This window comes from Melanotaenia boesemani, chromosome 9, assembly GCF_017639745.1.
Source record: "Melanotaenia boesemani isolate fMelBoe1 chromosome 9, fMelBoe1.pri, whole genome shotgun sequence".
NCBI classification, from domain to species: Eukaryota; Metazoa; Chordata; class Actinopteri; order Atheriniformes; family Melanotaeniidae; genus Melanotaenia; species Melanotaenia boesemani.
The window spans coordinates 37,596,073-37,618,454 of NC_055690.1; the positions used below are offsets into that span (position 1 = coordinate 37,596,073).

Below are 22,382 nucleotides of genomic sequence, written 5' to 3' on the forward strand. Positions count from 1 at the left end.
AAAAGCATGTTTAAAAGAACTGGGGAAAACGCCAGAAGACAGTGAGGTGTTAACCAGATTGGTAACCCAGGGTCCGATGACATCTAACACTTTTAAAAGGAGTTTACAAGGGAGTGCATCAGAAGGGCAAGATGAGGGCTTCATTTTAGTTACTAAGTCTGAGATATACGCTTGGGTCACCTGATTAAAAGATGACCACCTATGAAGTACAGGCTCATCAATAACAATTGGGTTACAGAATGAGCGCAGAGGAAGCTTAGCCTTAATATCCTCAATTTTGCTAATGAAATATTTCAAGAATACATTACTGTCGGTTTTACAAGAAACAGGTATAAGGGGATCAACAGGACATACAATAGAACTGATGGTGTCAAACACAACCTGGGGGTTCTTCTTATTCGATGTGATCAGCTGACGAAAGTATTCAGATCTGGCGTTTCTAATCATTTCATTTAATGAGGACATAAGTTCCCTAAGATGCAATCTATGTACTTCAAGTTTAGTAGACTTCCACAAGCGCTCCGTTTTTCGACACAGGCGCCTAAAGTCCTGAATATCATGATTTATCCATGGACGGGTGGTCTTCTTGGTCACCAGATTGGATTTAACCGGAGCAACCTGATCCAGAATGGATTTACAGAGACTATTAAAACTAACGGTGAGGCTGTCCACATCATAACAATCCTTAAACACATTAGAGTCAAACAAGGCAGAGAAATGAGCTGCTGTATTCTCAGTGATAATGCGCCTTGCGGCCCTAGTCGCAGAGGGCTCAGGTTTAGGAGTGAGGTGCAGATCAAATAAAACACAGTAATGATCACTAATGTGGACATCTTCTACACAGAGGTCAGCCACGTTAATGCCAAGAGAAAAGACTAAATCGAGGGTATGACCCTTATGGTGAGAGGGTTCAGAAACGTGTTGCTCCAAATCAAAAGTTTCAGTCAACGTTAAAAGATCCCTTGCAGCACAGGAATTTCGGTCATCGACATGAATATTAAAATCACCAACTAGTAAAACTTTTTCCAAATTAATAATAAATGATAAAAAATCACTAAAATCCTTTAAAAAGGCAGCAGCATGACCTGGTGGGCGGTAAACCAGCACACAATAAAAGACATCAGAAGAACCAATCTTAAACATCTGAGATTCAAATGAAAGGTAGGTTTGAGAATTAATCATTTTACAAGTAAATTTATCCTTGAATACCACTGCAAGACCTCCTCCACGACGAGAGGGGCGGGGTATCCCGAAAACCGAGCAGTCATCAGGGCAAAGTTCATTTAAGTGAATAAACTCCCCTTCACTCTGCCATGTTTCAGTGAGGAACAGGAAATCCAAGTTGCGCCTGATAAAAAAGTCATTCAATGAGAAAGATTTATTTGAAATTGAGCGTACATTCAATAGACCGACCCGAGACGAGGATGACGTCACAGTCTTCACATCAGCTCGGCTCAACGGAATTTGCCAAAGGCACGCAGTGCGGTCACGTGATCTCCAGCTGGGTCGGGGTGCCACACGTAGATTGTCAGATGTAAACATGGAAACGAGCGGTGGCAAAACATCCTGGTAGCCCCAATTCCGACGTTTCACCAACTCCCAGACATCTGACGAGGGATCGGAAAAGGGGAGCGAAGAGGGAACACCAAAACCTGAGCACACGTCGATGAGGGGAACAATCCGCAAGCACCTGTCCATGTGATCCGGGATGTCAACCTGACGACGCGAGATTCGCTTTCGCTTAGCTTGGATGCCGGACCTACAGCCACGCTTCCTCTGTCTCCTCTTTTTGTCGGGGACACGAATCAGCAGCAAGAACTCTGGAGAGTCGGTCGAGCAAACGAAGGGTGGTGGAAAAGTTTGCCTGTACTTTCCCCAGTCATTACATAAGGACTCCATAGATTTTCTTATGCTCAAAAGAGCACCGCGATCGTAGCTCCAAACAGCAGAAACGTATCCGTTGGGAAAACGGAATGATAGGACCGTACATAAAGTAAAAATAATGAGTAAAAGTCGACAAAGCAGACCAGCAACAAAGGCGTAGCCAGGCACAGGCGCCATCTTGTCCACAGGTAGACCTGATGAAACAGGTAAATTTTCTAATGATTTGGTAATTCTATCCTTTTCAGTAAACTACAGACTCAAACTTTGGACAGCTTCGTACAGTCAGCTCCACATGTTCAGCAGAGCCGCCAGCAGTGTTTACAGAACGTGCTCGTCACACACATGCGTCCACTCTGTGGTAGAAGATGAAGGAATCCAAAGCACCATTTCTACCTTCAATTCTAAATATCAGCTTCCTTCCAGAACCCACTTCACCAAAATGATGGAAAAAAGTATGAGGACGTCAAAGAAAAGTTAAAAACTGCCCGTACAGCAGACATCTGGACAAGTGTTGCCACAGAGACATATTTTATCGGGGAGGACTGGAGAATGGAGTCTCAGCCGGAGACACAAGAGACACACAGCTGCAAATAGTGCAGAGCGGCTAGAAATTTGACATTCCAGCACAGAAAGAGAAGCTGTTCATGACAACGGTGCAAACATGGTGGCAGCTATGAAAACTGTGGCCGAGAAACCCGGATGGGCACCAGTGCGGTGCGCAGGGCACGCTGAACTTAGCTGGTTTAAAATAAAACCAGGATATTTCTAAGTGTGGGGCGTCTGCAGGAGGCCTTACTGAACACTTGAAGCAAAGTGAGCTTTTAACTAAATTTTATTTGTTGTATAAATCGCCATTTTGTCTGTTTTAATGAAGCTTTTAAAGTAAGCACAGGTTCAAATTTTGTCTTCATGTTCGTTAAACAGTTACTCGATTACTAAAGTAATCTAAAGCTGCAGCTCTGAACAGAAGAAGAACTGCTCCAGGACCTGGTCTGCCTCACCCTCAGTCTGTAGTCGTCCACCGTCCAGATTCGACTGGCAAAGTCATTGGAGGCAGCCAGCAGGTACGTTCCCTGAAAGCAACACGGGGCGTTAGACTGTAAACATCATCATCATCATCATCAGCAGCAGCAGCAGGTACGTTCCCTGAAAGCAACACGGGGCGTTAGACTGTAAACATCATCATCATCATCATCATCAGCAGGTACGTTCCCTGAAAGCAACACGGGGCTTTAGACTGTAAACATCATCATCATCATCATCATCATCATCATCATCAGCAGGTACGTTCCCTGAAAGCAACACGGGGCGTTAGACTGTAAACATCATCATCATCATCAGCAGCAGCAGCAGCAGGTACGTTCCCTGAAAGCAACACGGGGCTTTAGACTGTAAACATCATCATCATCATCATCATCATCATCATCATCAGCAGGTACGTTCCCTGAAAGCAACACGGGGCGTTAGACTGTAAACATCATCATCATCATCAGCAGCAGCAGCAGCAGGTACGTTCCCTGAAAGCAACACGGGGCTTTAGACTGTAAACATCATCATCATCATCATCATCATCAGCAGGTACGTTCCCTGAAAGCAACACGGGGCGTTAGACTGTAAACATCATCATCATCATCATCAGCAGCAGCAGGTACGTTCCCTGAAAGCAACACGGGGCGTTAGACTGTAAACATCATCATCATCATCATCATCAGCAGGTACGTTCCCTGAAAGCAACACGGGGCGTTAGACTGTAAACATCATCATCATCATCATCATCATCAGCAGGTATGTTCCCTGAAAGCAACACGGGGCGTTAGACTGTAAACATCATCATCATCATCATCATCATCATCAGCAGGTACGTTCCCTGAAAGCAACATGGGGCGTTAGACTGTAAACATCATCATCATCATCATCATCATCATCAGGACTCACAGCGCTGTCGAACTCGATGCTGGTGATTCCAGCGTTGCTACCGGTCAGAGCACCTTTGGACTCACAGCGACCTAAACACACACACACACACATAGGATTGTGAGGATAACATGGGCTGGTGAACCACCTCATAAGTGACTGATGATGTCATCATGGTAATGTCATCATGGAACACTAGTACTACTGACAGTACCACCAACAGTATTGCTAACAGTACTCCAACCCAGTACTCTGATTACTCTGTTCAGTGTGATGAAGGTCTCAGGTTGAAAACTTGAGATCAGCTCCCCCCTCATCCTGATCCTCCGTTCTGATTGGTTGTTAGATCTTCATCACAGGAAGTCTGCAGGGTCTCAGTGCAGACTTCCTGTGATGTCACATCCTGTGTGATGTCAGCAACTGCTGGGACCATCATTGCATTACTGGTGCATGATGGGAGAAGAGAGCAGGCTGCTGGGAGCCAGAGGCAGCAAGAGAGGATTGTGGGTGATCAGACCTTTTACTCCTCATCACTGACCTTCATCACCTGAGCACAGGTAGATGTGTAGGAGTAGTACTAAACTCACCAGCGACGACCTCCCAGAGCTTCACCCTGCGGTCCATCCCTCCTGTTGCTAGGAGACGGGAGCCAGGGCTGAACTTCACGGCATTTACCTCACCATCATGGGCTTCCTAAACGGTCGGACGCACACAAAGACAAAGACAGGTTAAACAGTTTCTGAGCCGCTTTGATCTGATCCAAATGAACCACATTCTATGGTCCAGAAGTCGGCTTCTGACCACTAATCCCGATATCCGACTCTTTCCTGAACACAAATGTTGGGCAGCCACAAACATTTCCAAGGAGACGGGATGTTGGTGATCAACGTGACCACTTTAATCTCCTTCAGACGGTTCAAACTCAGGTGAATCGCTTTCAGACGGTTCAAACTCAGGTGAATCGCTTTCAGATGGTTCAAACTCAGGTGAATCGCTTTCAGACGGTTCAAACTCAGGTGAATCGCCGTCAGACGGTTCAAACTCAGATGAATCGCCTTCAGACGGTTCAAACTCAGGTGAATCGCTTTCAGACGGTTCAAACTCAGGTGAATCACTTTCAGACGGTTCAAACTCAGGTGAATCGCTTTCAGACGGTTCAAACTCAGGTGAATCGCTTTCAGACGGTTTAAGCTCAGGTGAATCGCTTTCAGACAGTTTAAGCTCAGGTGAATCGCTTTCAGAAGGTTCAAACTCAGGTGAATCACTTTCAGACGATTCAAGCTCAGGTGAATCGCTTTCAGACGGTTCAAACTCAGATGAATCGCTTTCAGACGGTTCAAACTCAAGTGAATCGCTTTCAGACGGTTTAAACTCAGGTGAATCGCTTTAAGAAGGTTCAAACTCAGATGAATCGCTTTCAGACGGTTCAAACTCACGTGAATCGCTTTCAGACGGTTCAAACTCAGGTGAATCACTTTCAGACAGTTCAGACTCACATGAATCGCCGTCAGACGGTTCAGACACAGATGAATCGCTTTCAGACGGTTCAAGCTCAGGTGAATCGCTTTCAGATGGTTCAAGCTCAGGTGAATCGCTTTCAGACGGTTCAAATTCAGATGAATCGCTTTCAGACGGTTCAAACTCAAGTGAATCGCTTTCAGACGGTTTAAACTCAGGTGAATCGCTTTAAGAAGGTTCAAACTCAGATGAATCGCTTTCAGACGGTTCAAACTCACGTGAATCGCTTTCAGACGGTTCAAACTCAGGTGAATCACTTTCAGACAGTTCAAACTCACGTGAATCGCTTTCAGACGGTTCAAACTCAAGTGAATCGCTTTCAGACGGTTCAAACTCAGATGAATCGCTTTCAGACGGTTCAAACTCAAGTGAATCGCTTTCAGACGGTTTAAACTCAGGTGAATCGCTTTAAGAAGGTTCAAACTCAGATGAATCGCTTTCAGACGGTTCAAACTCACGTGAATCGCTTTCAGACGGTTCAAACTCAGGTGAATCACTTTCAGACAGTTCAGACTCACATGAATCGCCGTCAGACGGTTCAGACACAGATGAATCGCTTTCAGACGGTTCAAGCTCAGGTGAATCGCTTTCAGATGGTTCAAGCTCAGGTGAATCGCTTTCAGACGGTTCAAATTCAGATGAATCGCTTTCAGACGGTTCAAACTCAAGTGAATCGCTTTCAGACGGTTTAAACTCAGGTGAATCGCTTTAAGAAGGTTCAAACTCAGATGAATCGCTTTCAGACGGTTCAAACTCACGTGAATCGCTTTCAGACGGTTCAAACTCAGGTGAATCACTTTCAGACAGTTCAAACTCACGTGAATCGCTTTCAGACAGTTCAAACTCACATGTATCACCTTCAGACGGTTCAAATTCAGATGAATCGCTTTCAGACAGTTCAGACTCACATGAATCGCTTTCAGACAGTTCAAACTCACGTGAATCGCTTTCAGACAGTTCAAACTCACGTGAATCGCTTTCAGACAGTTCAAACTCACATGTATCACCTTCAGACGGTTCAAATTCAGATGAATCGCTTTCAGACAGTTCAGACTCACATGTATCACCTTCAGACGGTTCAAATTCAGATGAATCGCTTTCAGACAGTTCAGACTCACATGAATCGCTTTCAGACAGTTCAAACTCACGTGAATCGCTTTCAGACAGTTCAAACTCACGTGAATCGCTTTCAGACAGTTCAAACTCACATGTATCACCTTCAGATGGTTCAAATTCAGATGAATCGCTTTCAGACAGTTCAGACTCACATGAATCGCTTTCAGACAGTTCAAGCTCAAATCGCTTGATGACCTTCTGATGAAACATGGCGGTGTGATACTCACGAAGGCATGCAGAGCTGTAGATGGGACTCGAACCTCTGCACACAATCCTGACGGCGGTTCAGAGCTCTCTGGTGACGCACTGAAAGAGTTGGCAGTTCGACGCCTGCTGAAGAAGAGGAGCAGTTTGGAAACAGAAAGATTACAGTGAAGATCAGAACGGGAGCGGAGGGTCTGCATAAAGTCCGGTCTGGTTCTATCTTTAGTCAGTCTTTAGTCACCTACCTACCTGCCTGCCTGCCTGTCTACCTACCTACCTGCCTGCCTACCTACCTGCCTGCCTGCCTACCTACCTGCCTGCCTGTCTACCTACCTTTCTGCCTACCTGCCTGCCTGCCTGCCTACCTACCTGCCTGCCTACTTTCTTTTATCTTTCTGAACAGATCAGTGAGAAGGGATCATTTGAACCGTCTCCGATTGTTATTGATTAGTTGATATTGTTGATGAGAACATTCACTACACCGTCGCTATGTCAGCAGCCAATCACAGACAAGGTCTGCACACTCAGCCAATCACAGACTATTTCTCAGGACATCTTCAAATTTCAGCAGGGTTCTGTTCACATAACCAGAACCTGGTTCAGTGTTCACCTGACAATCAGAACCAGGTGCCTCGTACGTCTGAGTGGGTCGGACAAACCGCTGTTGTTCTCCTTCACCATGGAGATTCTACACTTGAATGATATTATCAGAACTAAAAGTTCTGAGTGAATTCACATCAGAACCTGGATCCAGGATTGATGTTGGTTGGTTCTGGGCTTCAGAAAGTCAAGAGGCAATCTCACAACAGTGAAAAAGACTTGGACCAATGTGGTGTTACATGTAAATCTTTGCAATTGTTGCAAAGCGTGATGGTGATGGACCACTAGACTGGGTCACAGTAGAAAAAGATTTTGGATGCAGCAGCCGACCAAAGTTTTTGCTCTGGTTTGGTTTGTTTATTTCAGTGTCATGCACAAGATGTGCCCAGCTCACATGAGCTTACAAGACACTATACTGTATAAATCAAGACAATTCAAAGATGGCAAAACACAGGAAAAAGAAAACAGAAAACCAAATTCAGGCCACAGAAAACCATCCACTTATACAGCAACAGCTACATGGGTCAGGATATACAAATGAGAGGATTATGGGCTGTTTTCTGTCTTAAATTCCAGGCCTTCTCAAAAAATCTAGCTAACACATAAATCTTCGAAGTATGGGCCGATAGTATTTACAGAAGGAGGGTCTAGGAAACGACCAATGACCTGAAAGAAAGATGCAAGTACAGGAGGGTCTAGGAAATGTTGCAGGGGTGTTGTACTTTTAGTATTGCATGTCACTTCCGCCCCTATTATGTGTTACCTTTATTTACCACAGAAACCACAGATGACTTGAGTTTAGACAGTAAAACTGTGGGAGATGATGAGGTCGAACATGATGACAAACACTAAGACACACTGAGATAATTAAAGTCTGGACACAGACCAAAATCATGTCCAGATAAAGTCGCCAACATCAGATGCGTCACCTCCGCCTGAAACCTGCCCGAAGAGTCAATAATGTCCAGAACTAAGATCAGTACCTTTCACATCCTCAGGTAGGATTGAAAAAGATGGACACTGGACTCAAATGTCACCTGCTGACCCTTTTGTCCAAGGTTTGACTAACTGGAATGATAACATGGTTCTGATTGGCCAGGTTCAGGTTCTGATCCGATCTGCTCAGTAATTCTTCTGTCAGTAAATATCAGGTTAACATCCAGTTATGGAAATAAACTCCATGAAACTGGTCAAACCATCCAGAGCCAGGTTGTCAACAAAACATGGAACCACAGATCCCCAGAACCAGCAAGCCCCCCTCCCCCCACCCCCAAAACTCTGCATGTAGGGCTACATACCCAAATATGTTGGAGATGGAGTCAAGCAGACCCCCCGGGGGCTGTTGGGAAGTCTTCTTACTGTAACACACACACACACACACACACACACACACACAGTCTCAGCTGGATCTCAGAACATACAGTTCTGGCTCTGGTCCATCCTAGGGTCTCACCTGGAGGTTCTGCTGAGTGGCCGACTGGGGGAGGTCTCTCCTCCTCCCCCCTTTCCTCCATCCTCTGTCAGAACCTCAATATCGTCATCTCTGAGGAGGAAGTCCAGTCAGAAGAACCAGGAAGTCATACATAACAGAAAGCAGATTCAAATCAACCAGGAAGTACTGTCAGGGCAAACAGGAAGTAGCACTCCAAGCAGGATGTAGAATCAAACAAAACAGCATATAGTCCAAACAAAGTGGAAGTACTAACGGTTCGATGGGGAGAGGTTCCTTGGCGGCGTCCGCCAGTTCCTTCTGTAGTTTTGCCTGCCGACGCCTAAAATAGAAACACAACGGGCTACTCATAACAGCAAAGAAAAAGCCCCACCCCCTCCTCCAGGTGCTTCTCCTACTTGCTGTCCTTCTCGTTCTCCGCATTAAGCCGGTTGGCCTCCTGAGCCTTTTCTGCCATCCAGCGGGACACCAGTTCCTGGTTGTCTTCTGTGGTCTTCCTCAGCTTCTCCTCCAGAGCAGAAAAGGTGATCTGCAGGGCGTCATACTCGTCCTTCAGCGTCTGATTGGCCCGCTCCAGGTCCTGCAGGAACCAGTACGCCACATGATCATGACCACAGCTAATAGAACCAAGATTAAATCTCCCCACCACTGACCCAGTACTCTGATTACTCTGTTCAGTGTGATAAAGGTCTCAGGTTGAAAACTTGAGATCAGCCCCCCCACCTCCTCCTCCTGATCCTCCGTTCTGATTGGTTGTTAGATCTTCATCACAGGAAGTCTGCAGGGTCTCAGTGCAGACTTCCTGTGATGTCACATCCTGTGTGATGTCAGCAACTGCTGGGACCATCATTGCATTACTGGTGCATGATGGGAGAAGAGAGCAGGCTGCTGGGAGCCAGAGGCAGCAAGAGAGGATTGTGGGTGATCAGACCTTTTACTCCTCATCACTGACCTTCATCACCTGAGCACAGGTTAATACGCCCGTTAGGAATTCAAATAACTAGCTGTCCCAGAATGCCCTTCAGCAACACCCGTTCACTCCTCCTTATTTACTTTTCTGTTAATTCTTCCCTGTTTACGTTCTCCATTTAGTTTCCCTGATAACGTTCCTGTTTATTCCACTATGTATACATTCTGTTTACGCCTGTGAATAAATTACTAAGTGTATAAGTATGGTGGTGGGAGCATTATGCTATGGGGATGCTCAGCATGAACGAGCAGAGCAGTTTAAACCCAGGAAACTTGGGGAGCAGAAACATGTCAGAAGCAAGGGGACCAGGAAACAGAATGGAAGCAAGGGGACCGGGAAACAGGAAACAAAAAGGAAGCAAGGGGACCGGGAAACAGGAAACAGAATGGAAGCAAGGGGACCGGGAAACAAAATGGAAGCAAGGGGACCCGGAAACGGGAAACAAAATGGAAGCAAGGGGACCGGGAAATGGGAAACAAAATGGAAGCAAGGGGACCGGGAAACGGGAAACAAAATGGAAGCAAGGGGACCGGGAAACGGGAAACAAAATGGAAGCAAGGGGACCGGGAAACGGGAAACAAAATGGAAGCAAAGGGACCGGGAAACGGGAAACAAAATGGAAGCAAGGGGACCGGGAAATGGGAAACAAAATGGAAGCAAGGGGACCGGGAAACGGGAAACAAAATGGAAGCAAAGGGACCGGGAAACGGGAAACAAAATGGAAGCAAGGGGACCGGGAAACGGGAAACAAAATGGAAGCAAAGGGACCGGGAAACGGGAAACAAAATGGAAGCAAGGGGACCGGGAAACAGGAAACAAAATGGAAGCAAGGGGACCGGGAAACGGGAAACAAAATGGAAGCAAGGGGACCGGGAAACGGGAGACAAAATAAAAGGGGACCGGGAAACGGGAAACAAAATGGAAGCAAGGGGACCGGGAAACGGGAGACAAAATGGAAGCAAAGGGACCGGGAAACAGGAAACAAAATGGAAGCAAGGGGACCGGGAAACGGGAAACAAAATGGAAGCAAAGGGACCGGGAAACGGGAAACAAAATGGAAGCAAGGGGACCGGGAAATGGGAAACAAAATGGAAGCAAGGGGACTGGGAAACGGGAAACAAAATGGAAGCAAAGGGACCGGGAAACGGGAAACAAAATGGAAGCAAGGGGACCGGGAAACGGGAAACAAAATGGAAGCAAAGGGACCGGGAAACGGGAAACAAAATGGAAGCAAGGGGACCGGGAAACAGGAAACAAAATGGAAGCAAGGGGACCGGGAAACGGGAAACAAAATGGAAGCAAAGGGACCGGGAAACGGGAAACAAAATAAAAGGGGACCGGGAAACGGGAAACAAAATGGAAGCAAGGGGACCGGGAAACGGGAAACAAAATGGAAGCAAGGGGACCGGGAAACGGGAAACAAAATGGAAGCAAGGGGACCGGGAAACGGGAGACAAAATGGAAGCAAAGGGACCGGGAAACGGGAAACAAAATGGAAGCAAGGGGACCGGGAAACGGGAAACAAAATGGAAGCAAAGGGACCGGGAAACAGGAAACAAAATAAAAGTAAGGGGACCGGGAAACGGGAAACAAAATGGAAGCAAGGGGACCGGGAAACGGGAAACAAAATGGAAGCAAGGGGACCGGGAAACGGGAAACAAAATGGAAGCAAGGGGACCGGGACACGGGAAACAAAATGGAAGCAAGGGGACCGGGAAACGGGAAACAAAATGGAAGCAAGGGGACCGGGAAAAGGGAAACAAAATGGAAGCAAGGGGACCGGGAAACGGGAAACAAAATGGAAGCAAGGGGACCGGGAAACGGGAAACAAAATGGAAGCAAGGGGACCGGGAAACGGGAAACAAAATGGAAGCAAGGGGACCGGGGAGATGGAAATGAGTCGGAAGCAGCTTTACCTGCAGACTGCTCCTCAGATCTCGACAGTCTCCTTCCAGATTGAAAATCTGCTGCTGGAACTCCAACATTCTGAAACACAGTTAATTATCACTGATCGGGAGTCGGTCCCACATCCTGAAGCACAGTTATTGATCACTAATCTGGAGTCCGTCCTACATCCTAAAACACTTCTCACCTGGCCTCATTCATCTGGATCTCCTTGTCCTTTAGCTGGATCTGGTTGTTAAGTTCGATCACGCTCTGAGCCAGCTGTAGGAGAAAACACATGGGTCACAGTGCTTCCAGAACTTTCCAGGACCTTTCCATCAGAGTCAGAAGTCTGGAAATGAGCTGAACCAGTCTAAGGTGTTTGTTGTTTCTATGTGAACACAGCTGATGGAAGCTGAACCACGACCCAGAGATAAAACTGGACTACTCAGGGTGCCTTGTGAGCGTGACGTGGTGTGCAAAGTGAAATTTGGCTGCAATAACGCGCGGCGTCCCAGAAGAAAAGCCTGTGAAGTGGTCTTGGAGCCTTATGACGCGGCCGGGCAGCAGTAGATGCTACTGTGCCATCAAACATGTCCAGAACGCTGTTTTAAGGTGGGACAGTTACATAGTGAGATAACTTGATGGAGAGGGACATTAATCTGAATCGGGTGTGTTGGAGTTGGAAACACATAAAACATGCAGGGAAGTGGAACTAGAAGCTGGTCTGATGGTGGATGAGACTTGATGACCTGGACCTACTGGGGGCGCGTACAGCCCTGACATCAGGGAGTTTTACAACTGGACTGGTTTTGAGGACACGTGTGATGATGACATCACTTCCTGTGACTGACCTCTCCTCGTTTCTTGTGCAGCTCCGTCAGCTCTTCCTGATGGTGAATCCTCATCTGGGCCATTTCCTGCTGTAGGATGTCGCTGCGTCCAGGGTCCCCCAGGCTGTGGACAGAAACTCGTTAGAAGACACCTCTCAGAGGACAGGTCAGTGTCTCCATGCTCCTGATCGCTCACCTGGACTCGTGTCCCCTCTGAACCTCATATTTGTCCGTCTGGTACCTCTCTGACAAGACGGCCTGCAGGTCCGACTTCTCCAGCAGACGGTGATCTGGAGCCAGAACCAGAATGATAAAAACACAACAGTTGGTCAGAGTGTCCATGTCTGGATCCAGACCCAAAGAACTGTTTCAGGAACTGGTCCAAAACACAAATCTCCTTTCATCAGGGTCTGGGGTTATAGAAATCTACCACACCAAGTTTAACCAGAACCAGACTAGAACTGGGCCAGAACCAATCAGAACTGTACCAGAACAGAACCGGAAATTGATATGAACCAGAACAAAACTGGACCAGGACCAGAACAAGATCTGAACCAGAACTGAATCAAAACTGAACTGGAACAGAACCGTACCAGAATGATAACCAGAACAGAACTAGAACCGGACTGGGCTGGTGGATGTGGGGTAACTCACACTGCTGGATGATCTCCTCAAAGGTGTGTCTCTGGACCCGGTCCCTAAGCTTCAGCTGCTCTGAGATGTGGGTCTTCCACTCCACCTGCCGCTCCGCCATCACCACCTGATGAACAAAACAAACACACTTTACGACAGATTCTAAGTTTTTCAGCTCAAAAACCATAATTTCTGTCTTGATCCAGTTAGAACCGGTTCTCCATAGCTGCTGAACACGTGCTGGGGGTTGAAACGATGCGCTTCCACCGGGCAAATATAACGGCACATCATCGGCATAGCAACGAAAACATGAGAGAATCAAAAAATTGATAAGAACCAGATTAAAACTGATTGAACCAGACATACATATAAACTGTGTATGTATATACACACACACACACATATATATATATATATATATATATATATATATATATATATAGGCTGTCAATTGATTAAAATTTTTAATCATTTAAAAAAAAGTATCTGCCCGTTTTGACTGCATCGTATCACAAATGAGCCGGCAGGCCTGTCGCGATAAGCAATAAGTCGATCAATTGCACGGTAAGAAAAAATGAGCGTGATAAGTTTGCCGGCAGCGATCGTTTTTATTCCCCCTCCACACACACGGTTTATTATACACAGTGTATGACAACAGCTATGACAACAGTCCAGTACTTGGACTGGACGCTCTGTTGTTGATCTCTGGTGCCATAGGACACCGTGGTGAAGACCGTTGCGAGCCTATGTCAAGCTGTGAAAAGCACAGAAGCCTCTCGTAACATCAACGTGCCAGCTGCTAATGTTAAACAGCCTACCTTACGTCTTAATGGACATGCTGCAAGCTTTAGTAACTCAACAGCTACAATCCCCTTCATTTCCAATAAAGATCTAAATGACATTTTTCCAGGCTGAAGAGTGGCTGCTGTGATTTCATGCATGCGTGTGCAGTTGTTAAAACCTGAACATTTTATCACCAAGGCATGACAGTAGTAGAATCCAATGACTACACAAGCTTACAGGTTTTTAAAATGATGTAATATGCTATGGTGAACACCGCAAACACCCCATTTAGACTTTATTTTACATATAATTGAGGTAGATCATTTGCATCCCTTCATTTTTAATAAAAAATATTGAAATGCTTCAATTTACTCTTATTAGACAAAATCACAGTTTAAAGTATTACATTTAAATAAACATGAACCTATTACTTGTTTAGATAGGCCAACATCAGATTATGTCATGGGAACAACTAAGGCCAATATGGGAAAGTTAACTTACTTACTGTACCAAAGTATGTTTGACTATATCGCCAAAAAAACAATACCCTGCTGGAATAAAAAGAGAAAAATGAAGTTCGACAAAAGGTGTCGAAGTTTGTGATTGAAGGTGAGATAATAATTTGCTTTAAGCTGAAAGACCTGAAGCATTAATTCATGTACAGGCTAATTTTTACATTTATTGCACATCAACGTAGCAACTGCAGAAAATCATACAGCCGCTTAAGCAAAAGTTTCATGGTCTCGCTTTTTTTTATCTTGTAGGAGAAGCTCTGTTTTATGTAAAAGGCTTCAGTAAGGAAACAAAGAAGGAGGCAAACACTATTTTTATAGTCCCACAGATCCTCACACTGGACAAAAGCAGACCAGAGATGCCATGTCCAAACCATTTTACTGGCCTGGCATGTCAGCTGGGTCAGCATAGCTACTAAAAGATGGCTTTTTCATCAGGTTTCAGCTCATTCAACCAACTAAATAAAAAAAAAAAACAAAGGTGGGATCTCTATAGAATAGTGGAATGCAGCATACAGTACCAAAACATGTCGCCATGTTTTTTATTCATGGTCAGGTGTCCGAATGTGTGCCGGGCAGCAGGCCACATCACACAGGAGGTGGAGTACACCCCAATAAAGTAAACTAAGTTCATACTTAAAGTACGTTTAAAAGTTCACAAATTGCTGCTTTTATACAAAATGCAATACAATACAATATGTCCCTATTTACTTTGTCCTCGGACACAAAGCTTTCTGGTATGAAGTGTGTTACGCTGTGTGTGCTGGTAAACGGGTAGAAACGGGTAGAAACGGGGACGGACGCTTTGGTTTCCTGACAGCCGCCTATGAGGCCTCAGCTTGTCTGTGGAGTGGAGGAGAAACCTGGGAAGCAACTTGAAAAACACAGTGAGTACATAAGAACTTATGAGGTTTATTAGTTATTAGATAAATTAGTTTATTAGTCAACATTCAGTCAACTTTTTATAATACAGACGTTATCGTACTTTCAATGCAGAACATCACGTATATGAAGTAATTATATAAAATAATACAAACAGACAGTGTGGGATATTGTCTAAGTAGAAGTTTTGATCTTTTTTGCTTCAGAAAATCTCATTTAATTCAGCTAAAGTTTATTTGGCTGAAATAGTCCCTGAGGAAAAACCGTACAAGTTGTGGTATAAATAATTGCTACAGTTCTTTTTTTGTATTTTAGTTGTCAGATTTAATATTTTGTGTTTAAATTTTGCAGACAGCGGTGCAGTTAAAGCACGAATAGCTTGACATGTGGATGTGCTGATTTGGCTTCGACCTGTCCAGGATTACACCACATGTTATATCTGTTAACACAATGCAATCAACAACCATACCATTAAAGTTTTAGTGCTATTCAACACATTAAAAAACTGAAAGAGGAACCAGCAAAAACCTTTTCGGCTGCACAACCGCAGTGTTTAAAAATGTTTATCATGTTACTGAAACCAGCTGGTCAGAAGATATAAAAGCAGGAACGTGTCCTCAGGTACAGCAGCAACAACAAAACTCATGATTACTACTGTTTACTTTTTGTAATTTATTTTAATCAACTTTAAATTGTTCACCAACAACACAAGGAAATGGCACTTAATAAAATGTCCAGAACAAGACTTTCAGAAACTCAGAAAAGGTTTGACAGTACGCATCCCTCATAAGACCACTTCAGGCTCATGGTGTCTTAGATGTATTCATTTCTCCCAAACAGCTTCCAAAAGACCGTCTTTAGTGTTTTCACACCATGGAAATGGTTTTTCTCCTGGAAATGGTCATTTACTCAACCTCTGTTATTTCCTCATCGTTTAACTAAAAATCGTCGTTTAAATAAACTGAAAATCGTCATTTAAATGAACTAAAAATCATCGTTTAAATGAACTAAAAATCGTTGTTTAAATAAACTAAAAATCGTCGTTTAAATGAACTGAAAGTCATCATTTAAATGAACTAAAAATCATCGTTTAAATGAACTAAAAATCGTCGTTGAAATGAACTGAAAATCGTCGTTTAAATGAACTAAAAATCGTCGTTTAAATAAACTAAAAATCCTCGTTAAAATAAACTGAAAATCATCGTTTAAATGAACTAAAAATCATCGTTTAAATGAACTAAAAATCATCATTTAAATGAACTAAAAATCGTCGTTTAAATGAACTAAAAATCATCGTTTAAATGAATTAAAATCGTTGTTTAAATGAACTAAAAATCGCCGTTTAAATGAACTGAAAATCGTCGTTTAAATAAACTAAAAATCATCGTTTAAATGAACTAAAAATCGTCGTTTAAATGAACTGAAAATCGTCGTTTAAATGAACTAAAAATCGTCGTTTAAATAAACTAAAAATCCTCGTTAAAATAAACTGAAAATCATCGTTTAAATGAACTGAAAATCGTCGTTTAAATAAACTAAAAATCATCGTTTAAATGAACTAAAAATCGTCGTTGAAATGAACTGAAAATCGTCGTTTAAATGAACTAAAAATCGTCGTTTAAATAAACTAAAAATCCTCGTTAAAATAAACTGAAAATCATCGTTTAAATGAACTGAAAATCGTCGTTTAAATAAACTAAAAATCGTCGTTTAAATGAACTAAAAATCGTCGTTGAAATGAACTAAAAATCATCGTTTAAATGAACTAAAAATCATCGTTTAAATGAACTAAAAATCGTCGTTGAAATGAACTGAAAATCGTCGTTTAAATGAACTAAAAATCGTCGTTTAAATGAACTAAAAATCCTCGTTAAAATAAACTGAAAATCATCGTTTAAATGAACTAAAAATCATCGTTTAAATGAACTAAAAATCATCGTTTAAATGAACTAAAAATCGTCGTTTAAATGAACTAAAAATCATCGTTTAAATGAATTAAAATCGTTGTTTAAAGGAACTAAAAATCGCCGTTTAAATGAACTGAAAATCGTCGTTTAAATGAACTAAAAATCATCGTTTAAATGAACTAAAAATCATCGTTTAAATGAACTAAAAATCGTCGTTTAAATGAACTAAAAATCATCGTTTAAATGAATTAAAATCGTTGTTTAAAGGAACTAAAAATCGCCGTTTAAATGAACTGAAAATCGTCGTTTAAATAAACTAAAAATCGTCGTTTAAATGAACTGAAAATCGTCGTTTAAATAAACTAAAAATCGTCGTTTAAATAAGCTAAAAATCATCGTTTAAATAACTAAAAATCGTCGTTTAAATAAACTAAAAATCATCGTTTAAATGAACGAAAAATCGTCGTTTAAATAAACTAAAAATCGTCGTTTAAATTAACTAAAAATCGTCGTTTAAATAAACTAAAAATCCTCGTTAAAATAAACTGAAAATCATCGTTTAAATGAACTGAAAATCGTCGTTTAAATAAACTAAAAATCATCGTTTAAATGAACTAAAAATCGTCGTTGAAATGAACTGAAAATCGTCGTTTAAATGAACTAAAAATCGTTGTTTAAATAAACTAAAAATCCTCGTTAAAATAAACTGAAAATCATCGTTTAAATGAACTGAAAATCGTCGTTTAAATGAACTAAAAATCATCGTTTAAATGAACTAAAAATCGTCGTTGAAATGAACTAAAAATCATCGTTTAAATGAACTAAAAATCGTCGTTGAAATGAACTGAAAATCGTCGTTTAAATGAACTAAAAATCGTCGTTTAAATAAACTAAAAATCCTCGTTAAAATAAACTGAAAATCATCGTTTAAATGAACTAAAAATCATCGTTTAAATGAACTAAAAATCATCGTTTAAATGAACTAAAAATCGTCGTTTAAATGAACTAAAAATCATCGTTTAAATGAATTAAAATCGTTGTTTAAAGGAACTAAAAATCGCCGTTTAAATAAACTAAAAATCGTCGTTTAAATGAACTAAAAATCGTCGTTTAAATAAACTAAAAATCATCGTTTAAATAAACTAAAAATCGTCGTTTAAATAAACTAAAAATCGTCTTTTAAATAAACTGAAAATCATTGTTTAAATGAACTAAAAATCATCGTTTAAATTAACTAAAAATCGTCGTTTAAATGAACTAAAAATCGTCGTTTAAATGAACTAAAAATCATCGTTTAAATGAACTAAAAATCATCGTTTAAATGAACTAAAAATCGTCGTTTAAATGAACTGAAAATCGTCGTTTAAATGAACTAAAAATCGTCGTTTAAATGAACTAAAAATCATCGTTTAAATTAACTAAAAATCGTCGATTAAATGAACTAAAAATCATCGTTTAAATGAACTAAAATTCGTCGATTAAATGAACTAAAAATCATCGTTTAAATGAACTAAAAATCATCGTTTAAATGAACTGAAAATCGTCGATTAAATGAACTAAAAATCGTCGTTTAAATTAACTAAAAATCGTCGTTTAAATGAACTAAAAATCATCGTTTAAATGAACTAAAAATCGTCGTTGAAATGAACTAAAAATCGTCGTTTAAATAAACTAAAAATCCTCGTTAAAATAAACTGAAAATCATCGTTTAAATGAACTAAAAATCATCGTTTAAATGAACTAAAAATCATCGTTTAAATGAACTAAAAATCGTCGTTTAAATGAACTAAAAATCGTCGTTTAAACGAACTGAAAATCGTCGTTTAAATGAACTAAAAATCGTCGATTAAATGAACTAAAAATCATCGTTTAAATGAACTAAAATTCGTCGATTAAATGAACTAAAAATCATCGTTTAAATGAACTAAAAATCATCGTTTAAATGAACTGAAAATCGTCGATTAAATGAACTAAAAATCATCGTTTAAATGAACTAAAAATCATCGTTTAAATGAACTAAAAATCGTCGATTAAATGAACTAAAAATCGTCGTTTAAATGAACTAAAAATCAACCATGAAATGTGTGTTTTTGGATGTTTTTTTTCGGTGTCACACCCCTCTCCGCTGGTAGGGACGGCCTTATCGTGGTGGATTACATGACCACGCGGCTCAAACAAACGATCTTCACAACAAGACGGCAGCTGAAGTTTCCGACTGCATTTAACATTTTTTCAAGTAGTTTGAAAATCAGATTCCAGATGAAGGCTCAGAGTTTGTGAACGAGGTAAAACCTTTTTTCCTGCTTCATTCCCTCAGTGAAAAAATGCATTTCTGTTTGTGGAGATTGTACATTTCCTGGTTTATGTGTTTTTAGGGTGTTGTTTTTTTACAACACTTTACTACGTTATTGCTGCCTTTTACTGTTTTTTACAATTTCTGTTTGGGTTTTACTTGTTGGTCTTAGTCTTGATTTTGCTTCTCCGTCTTATGTGAAGCCCAATTCTGTTTTGTTGACGTATGTCTTTGGTCATTTTCTCCTCGAAAGCCCGGCTTTCCCTTCTTTGCAGTTGTCTTGTGTGTCTTCTTTGTATTCTGTTTTCTTGAGATATTTAGTGTATTTTGGGATTTTAGTACTTTTGCCCTCCTGAAGAGCTTATTTTGTTACAGTAGCCTGCTTGGAGACACTTCTTCCATCTACACATGGCTGCATAATTTGTTCTTTCTACCAAAACATAAACCAAACTGTGATTACTCCCGGGTTACTGAGTTTGATTGTTAATTAAATGTATAACATATTGATCTGAGAACATCTTTAATATTCTAGAAAAAGGGTGGTGTTCCACAATTAGCTGTAAATAAATCAAAATCAAATTAAACTGGATTCAATCGAAATCAAAGAAAATAAGCTGCTGTGGATCGAACTGATTCAGGGAATTGGTGACAATACCCAGCCCTAACCTAACGGCTCACTCTTCCCATCGATTTAACGCTGTTACCGCCAACAACGCGACGTGTTCATCCCATCATCCAGATCTCACTCGTGGGACGTGTTTTTGGTTTCACATCCTCATCCGTCAGTCAGCCAAGTCTTGATGGGCTTTTGTTGCGGTACACGTGACAACACTGCTGAGCATGATGTCTCCTTCCAAGGCCCTTCGACCAGATCAGACCGGACAGTGTTCCTTAACAGACCCCACACCAGGAACCGTCTGCACACATCCGAAAACCATGACAAAATTCGGTCTGATTATCCTGTAGGGTGTACCTGCCTTTAGGCAGAAGAACTTGATGGCATAACTGTGTCAAATTCCTTCGTAAGATGTAAAAACACAGGGACTCTTGTTCACTTAACGTTCTAAATAAAAAGCTAGCCGTTTCCATAGAATGGTTGGCCCGGAAACCCCCTTCTTTTTCTTTTATTGCTGTGTGGGTGCTTGTGGATATTAGAGTGGACTCACCTGGTTTAGATAGGAGAGTCAGACTGCTTTCCACCAGTAGATGGCAGTAGCAGTCATGAGTGGACCCTGACTGGACCCAACAGAACCCTGACAGAACCCTGACAGAACCCGACAAGACCCCGACAAGACCTTGACAGAACTTGACAAGACCCTGACTGGACCCAACAGAACCCTGACAGAACCCGACAAGACCCCGACAGGACCCTGACAGAACCCGACAAGACCCTGACAGGGTCCTGACAGAACCCAACAAGACCCTGACAGAACTTGACAAGACCCCGACTGGACTCAACAGAACCCTGACAGAACCCGACAAGACCCTGACAGGGTCCTGACAGAACCCAACAAGACCCCGACAAGACCCTGACAGAACTTGACAAGACCCTGACTGGACTCAACAGAACCCTGACAGAACCCGACAAGACCCCGACAGAACTTGACAAGACCCTGACTGGACCCAACAGAACCCGACAAGACCCCGACAGGACCCTGACAGAACCCGACAAGACCCCGACAGAACTTGACAAGACCCCGACAACACCCTGACTGAATCCGACAAGACCCTGACAGACCCCGACAAGACCCTGACAGGGTCCTGACAGAACCCAACAAGACCCTGACAGAACCCTGACAGAACCCAACAAGACCCTGACAGGGTCCTGACAAAACCCAACAAGACCCCTACAGAACCCTGACAGAACCCAACAAGACCCCGACAGAACCCTGACAGAACCCGACAAGGCCCTGACTGGACCCAACAACACCCTGACAGAACCAGACAAGACCATGACTGGACCTGTCAAGACCCTGACTGGACCCAACAACACCCTGACAGAACCCGACAAGACCCTGACTGGACCCGACAAGAACCCAACAAGACCCTGACTGGACCCGTCAAGACCCTGACTGGACCCGACAGAACCCTGACAGAACCCGACACGACCCTGACTGGAACGACAAGACCCTGACAGGACCCTGACAGAACCCTGACAGAACCCGACAAGACCCCGACAGGACCCTGACAGAACCCGACAAGACCCCGACAGAACTTGACAAGACCCTGACAGGATCCTGACAGAACCTTGACAGAACCTGACAAGACCCTGACAGAATCCGACAAGACCCTGACAGAACCCGACAAGACCCTGACAGAACCCGACAAGACCCTGACAGAACCAGACAAGACCCCGACAGAACTTGACAAGACCCTGACAGGATCCTGACAGAACCCTGACAGAACCCGACAAGACCCTAACAGGGTCCTGACAAAACCCAACAAGACCCCTACAGAACCCTGACAGAACCCGACAAGGCCCTGACTGGACCCGACAAGACCCTGACAGGATCCTGACAGAACCCGACAAGACCCCGACAGAACCCTGACAGAACCCGACAAGACCCTGACAGAACCCGACAAGACCCCGACAGAACCCTGACAGAATCCGACAAGACCCTGACTGGACCCGACAGAACCCTGACAGAACCTGACAAGACCCTGACTGGACCCTGACTGGACCCGACAAGACCCTGACAGAACCCTGACAGAACCCGACAAGACCCCGACAGAACCCTGACTGGACCCAACAAGACCCTGACTGGACCAGAAAAGACCCTGACTTTAGGCCTGTCGCGATAAACAATAAGTCAATGAATTGCACGGTAAGAAAAAATGAGTATGATAAGTTTTCATTTTCTTTCTTTCCTTTTTTGTTTCCTATCTTACTTTACCACAGACTGTGTATGACAGTAGGTTTTGCTAGGGAGCATCTCGACTGAACACTGGTTTCTTGCGGAGGGATCTTTCTCGTGTCAAACTTGACAGCAGCATGTTGC

General features: G+C 42.8%; 1 protein-coding gene and 2 non-coding genes across 8 annotated transcripts in view; all 3 read right to left on the bottom strand.

Annotated features, from left to right (window-relative positions):
• atg16l1 (ATG16 autophagy related 16-like 1 (S. cerevisiae)) overlaps positions 1 to 22,382 on the bottom strand; it is a 58,520-nt gene that overhangs the window by 34,684 nt on the left and 1,454 nt on the right. For 5 of the 6 annotated variants that reach the window (XR_006011470.1, XR_006011468.1, XR_006011469.1 and 2 more), the window contains exons 2-14: positions 13,028 to 13,133; positions 12,570 to 12,663; positions 12,395 to 12,497; positions 11,749 to 11,822; positions 11,573 to 11,642; positions 9,085 to 9,266; positions 8,943 to 9,008; positions 8,690 to 8,779; positions 8,535 to 8,594; positions 6,660 to 6,765; positions 4,386 to 4,491; positions 3,820 to 3,890; positions 2,886 to 2,957 (exon numbers count right to left, since the gene is read on the bottom strand). Coding sequence is in view for 3 of the 6 variants with exons in the window: in XM_041994222.1 (XP_041850156.1) it covers positions 2,886 to 2,957; positions 3,820 to 3,890; positions 4,386 to 4,491; positions 6,660 to 6,765; positions 8,535 to 8,594; positions 8,690 to 8,779; positions 8,943 to 9,008; positions 9,085 to 9,266; positions 11,573 to 11,642; positions 11,749 to 11,822; positions 12,395 to 12,497; positions 12,570 to 12,663; positions 13,028 to 13,133 (1,200 nt within the window). In the remaining 3 variants the exon portion in view is untranslated. The remainder of the gene's footprint in view (positions 1 to 2,885; positions 2,958 to 3,819; positions 3,891 to 4,385; positions 4,492 to 6,659; positions 6,766 to 8,534; positions 8,595 to 8,689; positions 8,780 to 8,942; positions 9,009 to 9,084; positions 9,267 to 11,572; positions 11,643 to 11,748; positions 11,823 to 12,394; positions 12,498 to 12,569; positions 12,664 to 13,027; positions 13,134 to 22,382) is intronic. The other variant, XM_041994223.1, reaches the window with a different exon arrangement.
• LOC121646746 lies at positions 4,077 to 4,337 on the bottom strand. The gene has a single exon (XR_006011690.1).
• LOC121646744 lies at positions 9,374 to 9,639 on the bottom strand. Its single transcript, XR_006011688.1, has one exon.